General features: G+C 27.8%; 1 protein-coding gene across 4 annotated transcripts in view; it reads right to left on the bottom strand.

Moving 5' to 3' along the window:
- Window positions 1-4854: 4854 nt before the first annotated feature.
- The window catches only part of LOC113551315 (octopamine receptor beta-2R-like), a 172239-nt gene continuing 167693 nt past the window's right edge, over window positions 4855-9400 (bottom strand). For 3 of the 4 annotated variants that reach the window (XM_026953486.1, XM_026953487.1, XM_026953488.1), the window contains one exon: window positions 8727-9048. In XM_026953486.1, coding sequence (XP_026809287.1) covers window positions 8727-9048 — 322 coding nt within the window. Of the gene's footprint in view, window positions 9049-9400 lie in introns of all 4 variants that reach the window. The other variant, XM_026953489.1, reaches the window with a different exon arrangement.

Here is a 9400-nt window from a genome sequence, read left to right as displayed (position 1 = left end):
AAATTTCATATAGTATTATGTTTTCGCGATTCCACATAAAACTATTAAGTTTAATATAATTAATATTGAATACATTCATAGTATACAATTATTTTTAATTTTCACAACAATCGAATCTAAGCCATATATATATATATATTTTTTTTTTATATAACAAAATTAATCTTTTGAAGCTGATCTTTAGTGTTTTATTTATTGGTTGTCATTGGTGTAAATTGGACTATCTAGGTAATACCCCTACTGGGGTTCAATAAAACGACACTCAGCGAATTTCGGTGTAAGTGTATTTTAGATTGAGTGAAATTTTGTTTTGATTTAATTCAAACGTGGGTCCAATTGAACCAGAGTATCACAGGTATTTTTAATATAAAAAATGTAAGTCAAAAACTGAGTTTAAGTGCGTATGTATCAATGACCTGCGGTGACAATTTGCTTAAACGAACGCACTTAATGTTAATGAGAAAACAAATTTAAGTGTAAAGAAAACGCTTCACGCACTAATCAGTAGTCTTGATACAACAAAAATAAATATATATAAATTGATGTTATTAACAATAAGTAATAATTAAATAAACTAATATAATAAAAGGTCATATTAACATACTGTTTACATACTTAAATGTATACGTATAAAGTAAGTACCTACCTACTCGTACATATTTTTTAAGTTCAACCAACCACCTTGCTATCAAAGGAATGAAATTATGTGATTAGATTTGAAGTGTAAATAAATAATATTTTTAAATTAATCTGCATATTTCGATAACGCTAATGCGTGAAAAAATATCAAAATGTACGCAAAAGTTTTAAGTCCCCAAGAATAACGCTTTTTAATTATAATAAAATAAATTACATCATTATTCATCATTAAAATACGTAATTTCATCCAAATTTGACTTGCAAATATCTATAAAATATAACATTTTATTACAAATTATGTAAATACAATAAATAATACTATCAATGTAATAATTTTTATTGATTAATGTTTTTACATTGAACATTTTAAGTTTATATAAAAATTCTTTAACTTTTTTATGGTACGTCCATGTGGAATAGTGCACACTCGTAAATGTGTATATTCTACGTACATATTTTTATAATTTGAATTATTCTTACATAAATATCATAAAAATGTAGAAACTTACGAAGAACAAGATTATAGCGATTCGGGTTATGACGAGCCCGATGGTAAATTTAAATAACTCAACTTGTGTGTAACATTTTATCTGACGAATGTGACTCAATAAACATAAACCGTCGTGGACCGGCCGCCGACGTACGGAATTATCTCAACCACTGGCCGTAAGCACACCACCAGAAGTCGCGACAACAGTTACTGTTGTCAATAATAATTCTCTGTGTAACTTTCAATGCGACGGGAAACGCTCGCTCTCTCGATTACTGCGAATGTCGTTCTAGTGATCGTCGATATCCGCCGTCATATAACTACCGTTCTGCGCACACACCAACATCTCGATATAACCGCGGTCGGACGGCATTATTATTATTATTATCATCACGACCGACATTTACTATTTGTGTACATTAAACAGTTTTGATCTGAACCAATAATATAATATTATTAACCATGTATCGCTACTGATATTGATACAACCATTTACTGTGCTACACCTCTACGCGTCAAGTGTTCGATTGTACGCGCGTAATTATCAGTGCATGTCAAATATGCGATTGCATAAATTCACCATTCGTTTACGGCCTACATATTATGTCAATATTATAAAACTGTACAAAGTAGGTATTTTTATCAAATAAATAAATTATATACCATTAGCCGTATCGATTGAACACAAATCATAACTGTAATTTTGGCCTTTCTGGGCTAGAATTTATGTCACCGAGGTCAATTGTTTCCCAAGTATTGTCTGAAGAACAATTTTGCTCATTTTGAACATGACACGCAATGGTTAGATCATTATCTTCGTTATTTTCAATATTATTCTTTTTTAGATGAAATCTCAAACGGTCTAGAATTTAACGGATTAAAATTACTAGGTAGTTTATTTGTTTTAAAATTAAAAATATTAAACATAATGATATTAACCACCTAATGATTTTAATGAAGACGTGTAGTTACTTCACAAAACAACTGATAAGTAGCAATGTCGATTATCGAGTAAATAAAAAAAAAACATCGAAGAATAAAGTTGTTATTTTGGAATTAATAATTACAGAAAACTAAGTTTCAGAATGAGTTTCTTATACATAATGAGTGCCAAGTGGGGAAGACAGAAACGTTGTGGACTCACGTTGCATAACTAATGGCGATAAGTAAGAAGTCATCATAGTGACATTATTGTAAATTCCATATTCTAAAAATAGCTAGTATGTGGTATTAATATTTATACTCTTAGTTACTATCATAGAACCACGTCACCATAAAACATAATGTTATTATTATATTTTAATATTTATACTAAAACCTATACTGCTATACAACAATGTGAACGATATATCATATCATTAATCCGAAATGTTATAAAATGAATAATAATAATTTATTATCATGTATTCTGAACATTTTATTAATTATTACACCACATTTTTGTATACTGATTTCAAGTTAGCTACAAAATCCTGTTATTTATTTATTTTTTTAATTCTATCATTTATATTAGGTATACTGATTGTGAATTTAAGAATAAATTTATACACAAATGAGACGGTCTTAAATTAAACTAGAGGGTTAAGCGCGTACTCTAGTCCCCCAATCGCAACTATATATATAGTGTAGAATTGACCCAAGAGAACATATTAAAAATATCGTAACCATTTATTTTCAACAACCAGTGACCAATTTAATAATAAAAACGCCTAGAACTATTAATTACTTGCTTATAACTTAAGCATTAGAATGTCAAGTTTTATAATATTAGTAGGTATCATTTTCGCAATAATGATCCATTAATTCTAAAAGTAATGAAGCATGATATATAATTTATTGTTATTTTAGACAATACTTGAACACAATTTAACCATAATATATGTTTCAGCTAAGCGAATAAAACAAAATTATTTTCTCATCATTTAATGCGTTTGATTCATATACATATATGTATATTTTAAATCAATGTTACGAAACCCGTAAAGTACCTACCGTAACTATAATGCATATTGTTAGATACCTAAAGTTGACATTGTTTTATTATTGATTATAACGTCGTTGATGAGCGATGGTCGTATAGCGTATTAACACTAATAATATTGTCCAAACGAAAAATTAATATTCGTCTGGGCAAATATAGACTTTGACTACATTGAAAGTACACCAGTCGTGTATAATGCGTACAATGATAGGTAGGTATATCATGTTAATCCATTAGATAACAATAGAGTACAGATCACAAAATAAATGGGTCAAATTAATTGAATATATTTAATAAAATATCTTCAATTATAATTTATCAAATTTATAATGATAAAAATCATATTTGTAATTTGATTTAGTTTACATATCACCTATAGGTATAAAGAAATTAACTAGATAAAAAAATAGATCATCTGGGATGTAAAATTGAATTAAATTAAATACAATTTGAAATTATTATAGTAATTATTAAATGTTATTATATTATTATACAATATACATTATACATAAATAAAATATTATGGTTGTTTTTAACTCAAACCATGTGCTGTAGAACTAGTTTTAACTCAGTTTTTAACGTTGAGAAGAAAGTATTTTCCCAAAACGAGATTTGTTAAACGATTAATATGAATTGATATGAACCTTAATGTACGGTATACTCGATTAAAATAATTGCTTTACTTTTGCAACTGTCGATTATTATATATTCTATACTAATATTAAATTATTAAATGGTGTCTAGTCAATTCATTGTAACGTGAATTTATTTTGCATATGAAAAGTTTAACATGTTTTATATAATTTAATTTAAAAAAAACCAATATGAACATAATGTGATCAGCATAATTTCACTACTTTATTATATTACTGAAAAAACTATCTCACAAATATAATAAATATACCTATTTATTATAATATAGCATAAATTCTAACGAAATGTTAGAACAAATAACTATATCATACCCCTAGGTCATAATTTATTGAGTCATAGAAAAAAAAACAATTTAAATGAATAATAATAAATAACAAATTTTCAAAACGAAATAATGTAGAGGTAATAGAATTATATTAGGGTTAAAAGATAATAATTATTTATCCAAATTTGCTAAAGTATGAATAGCTAACGCAATAAAATATTTAGCAAAAAATTCACAGATTCTCAGGTGCAACTATGAAGTTAAAGCTTTATAAATTGTCTTTTATCATAAAGTACCTATCATAGTATTTTATTGATTATAGGCATACCGATTGTGTGTGTATGTTTGTGTGTGTGGATGTATATGTGTAAGAAATATGTATAAAGGATATTTAAGAAAAGTTTTTCTTAAAAAAAGTATGAAAACTGTCTTTTTGATGATAAAAAGTCGTTAAAACATTTCCTTTAAAATTGTATGGAATATTCTTTTAGGGATTTTTAAAAAAAAAAAAAAAACTATGTGACACAAGTGCACACGACTACAGAAAAAAAAGTCAAGATATTGAATACGTAGTTATTTAATCATTATATTATATTATACAATAGTTCAAAATTTCAAGCAAGACTTAACACATTACAAATCTGTTAGAATCACTCTATAGTTCATTTTTGTCATAAGTGGGCTATAATTAATAATAAATATAGTAGTTAAAGTATAATACACATAATACATTATATTATACTTATTATTATTATTATTATTATTATTTTTAAGATATAATGTATAGATTTTTGATATAATTTTGTACATATATGTAACTATAAAATTTATTGTATATAGGTAGTAAAAATGTATGTATAAATAAAGAATTAATAATCAATGCTACTTTTACAATTTCGATTAGGACTTTCAGGTACAAAATGTGTCTGCATCTAATATTAAATATATATATATAATAATTATTACTAAATCGTAGTTCATAAACAATATACATATTATATAGTATAATAGTATTACATGATGGTTTCGCTAGTAATCATTATATAATTGTAATAACAAAACAATACATTTCAAAGTAAACATAAACATTGTGTACATATATTAGTATAAACTATTGCATACCTATTTATATGTTATAATATCATTATTATGTTACAAGAAGGAACAATAATTTCACTATGTACCTATACGATCATAAACGATTAATATGAATGTGAAATCCGTTTAAAAGCGGCCATGCATAATAATTTATTTCGCCGAATGCAATACTACTAGTACATTAGTATATTTCGTAATTTCGTAAAATACTTAAGTTTTTGGTTGTTTTTTTTTTATGGAGAAAATAGGACGTTACCCAAGATCAGCATATAGATTGCATAATAATAGATACTTTATTATGTATAATACATTTGGTCCAAGTTCGTAGAGCAAAGAGTCGAATAACGATTGCTATAATTTACTAACATTGCTAGTTTTAGAAACGCGTCGGATAAAAAAAAAAAATATTTGACTGCTTTAGATTCGTAAGTACAAGTATAGCGTTGAAATTGTATATAATATTACAAACGTCATAATAATAGGTACTCGCTATTTTACCATAATGGTGTTAACGTGTACTTTTGCATACGGTCTCTATTGTAAATTGTGTTCGATTTCATTGAAGTGGTTACAAATGTGCAAGTATTTTTTTTTCTTAACGTTAGTGTGTATTGAAGAAAATATTGGTAAAACCAAACGAATCAATGCTATATACCTACTTTCTACTTGGAAAAATGCGTTCAGTTCAAAATATTTCATATTTTCCATTTTTTCATCAATGGATCACATTATTATTTATGTAGGTATTTGTATGGGATTTTTCGAAATTCGTATCCACTAAGTGATTTATTTTTGACACCTGAACATTATATTTTCTATTTAATAAACTGTAACACCATAATATTTTCTACTTGTAATGTTGCGTATTTATACATAATTGTTATATTATATATGAAAAAAATATTGATTATCAAAAACAATTGCAATTATTTACAATAGGTACAGTTTATAGTACAATTCCAAAAGCAAAAAAAAAAACAAAAAAAAAATAATAATAATAATAACAACAAATTACAATATTTTCGATAATTGCTTCACATTTTAGATTATGGTTAAAATAATTTTATTATATTTTTATATTTCCATCTTTCCCGGAAGTAGTATTTATCATCTACTATAGATTCTAAATTATTAATTTTTAATTCATCTCCCTTTTTTATGAAAAATAGTATTTATATTTTCCATTATAATACAGTCAAAAGAAATTAATGATCAAATTTTCACTATTATAACATAAACAATTTAAAAACCTTAAAAATCAACAACAATAAATTAATCAATTAATTATCTTCTTAGAGTGTACCGCCGAGACCCCATTGAACTTATTCATTTGTTGTATTTTTAAAATTTTTATTACCATTATTATTTTATGCTCATTAATTTATTAATTTACTAAAATAAACTGTAAATTTACCACCCAACAATACACACTGTTGAAACGCCACTAAATCAAAATTAATTAACTAGGCCTTGATGTGCAGAGGACAACGCTTGTGAAACAATACACTAATCGTCGAATTAATTGTTAACATTATATCGTATAATATACAACTGCAGTTGGAAATACATACTATAAATTTGTATATTGTACATTATAATAGATGTAGTTTGTAGCCATTTAAAACGTAGTCCATCTAATCACTGACGTGCCGTCAAAACGTATCACAGCAATTTAATTGGTAAATAACAATATTATAATTAAAATATGTATATTTGAATCACTGTGTCTAACCATAGCTGTAGGATAATTTATCAGATAACTATTGCTAGATGTACACTTATAAATACGAGATGTTTATTTTACTTAAACTTTTTTTTTTATAATATTTTTAGCGTTTTTTGTCATCTGTTATTAATATAAAGCAGGTTTCAATACATCAACGATTTATTTTATATCATTATATTGTTATCATTATTATTATTATTATTGATGAGGCTCGACAACTTTGAGATGTGAACTATAGTATAATAGAATTGGTGAAACAATTTAATGAAAATTACCAATATCGAAAAAAAAAATAACAAAGCAGTAAAAAAGTTAGCGATTTTTTATATTATTACTTATGTGTTTTAAGTGTTTTACACCAGACTGTTATATTACAATAATAATAATATTACATGTTTTAAAACTAATAGGCTATTTGGTAAAAAAGACGAAAACGAAATTATACAGTCTTGTTTGTTATTGTTCTTAACCGGAAGTTCGAAAATACATGAATTAAATGTTACCATACTATTTGAATTGACACAATTCCAGAAGGAAGATAGAATTCATTTAAAAAATATATCGCTTTAGTACGTCATTATTTGTTATTTTTTACGGTTCACAAACTGTAGAATTTATTCTCTGATAATAATTGTCATCAAATAATTTCATTTACAATTTTGTGGCCAGCGATATTCGTAATGGGAGTATAAAATAAACCACACTGTTGTTTTTTTTTTCATGTATAAAAATATAACGATGTTATATTATATCTTTGAGATAAAAGCGAATGTCGATAATAGAACTAAACTCTGCACGTATTATCCTCGACGAGTATGCTATTTTTTCAAATGTATTTTCTAATTCAATTAAAATGTATAAAAACTTATAAAATCAATATATGATTATTATATTGTACTTAATATTAATATTAATGCGCAACATTGACATGTCTTGTCGTTTTCGCGTAGGCACATCTACAGTATTACAGTGAACTCAGCTGTAGCGCTTGTTGGTGAACTACATATTATAATATGACCGTAATAAAATGCAAAACACCGATCCCAGAGACAATTGCTATAATTATTTTAGCTTATTCGCCTAAATTAAAAATGTCAGCAACACCAGAAATATCGTACAGTGTCATCGCTATATCGTTAAATTATAAATAATAATAATAATAATAATTATAATAATAATACGATATCATTCGAGTCGTTGTGGCGAACTCGCTCGGCGGGCGGTGATTGAAATAACGATAGATCGTCACCAAACAACTAGATTAAAACGAGCATAACTGAATAAATTTTGTATAATGACGACGATGCAATATACTGTCGGGCGAACATAAATTATTATTATAGCACTCGGTCGTGAGGTAGTTGAAAAGGAGGAGAAGCTTGTCTATAAACGTATGCGAATGTCTGTACGGGTGCGATAATGCATATGTATATGAGATGATTATTTTATCACAAACCAGGTACAAATATTATTACCTCAGCATATACAAGGAATTTGATTTCAAGAATAAATACTCCAAACAATCATCGAAAAATGCAAATTACCTACTTAATATGATTTTAGCCATAAGAAAAAACGAAATTAATTTCTCGTATTTTCTGAGCAGTCACCAGGTCTACGATACAAAATCATGGCGCATAATATTATTATTGTTGTTGTCGCCAAGTCAAATACGTATATCATATTATTATTGTACACGATGGCGTAACGGTTTTCATTAACACTAATAATTGTGGCAATTGATTTTCGGTTTTGTTTTCATGGGATGGTGGGTTTTTTTGAGGGGGAGGGCATGGATGTCGGTGCAGATTCCGGCGAGGGGTGTGCGGAAAAAGCTCTAGATTCGATGCCGGGGTCTTGGCGGCGCAGTGGATCATAAGCTGCTACCAAATTGACTGGACCGGCGCCTGTCGCAGTGGTTCAGGTACGTTTCGGAATACACGCTGCGCGTACGGTCATCGTACCGGAGGGACGGCCTTCGCGCGTCGAGCGCCTCCAAGTCGGACGGTGGGCTTCGGCACAGGTTACAGAACGCACACTGCAGTGTGTTCTTGAACGCTTCCCGGAAGTCTCGATTGAAGTATGCGTAGATGAGTGGATTCAGCGTAGAGTTGAAGTAACCGATCCAGAAGAGCACGGCCACCACAGACGACGATATGTTGCACGCCTCGCCGCATAGCGTCGTGATAACGTACCTGCGAACACATATGTATTTATTGTTTTATTTTATCGTATTATACTAACACATAACAGAATTGAAGTATAAATATATATATATATTACATAATTAACAGAACATGTTATTTATTTTGATAGATTGGGTATAGCCGTCTGAAGTAGAAATGTAGAATGAGTCTTGAAATGAAACAAGGATTGGAGCTTAACATCGTAAAACACATTCAAAGAGAATTATTATTGGTTATCCTTTTTGAGACAATATTTTTTTTTTTAGATAAATACTGATGATATTTTTATTAATTGCACTCGTTGCAAGGTCTTATCCTATTATTTCGAATCAATTAAATTCACCATGCTATTTTATGAATT

The sequence above is a fragment of the Rhopalosiphum maidis genome, chromosome 2, assembly GCF_003676215.2.
Source record: "Rhopalosiphum maidis isolate BTI-1 chromosome 2, ASM367621v3, whole genome shotgun sequence".
NCBI lineage: Eukaryota > Metazoa > Arthropoda > Insecta > Hemiptera > Aphididae > Rhopalosiphum > Rhopalosiphum maidis.
The sequence above is the reverse complement of the archived record's forward strand: the minus strand, read 5'-3'. Positions and strand labels throughout refer to the sequence as shown.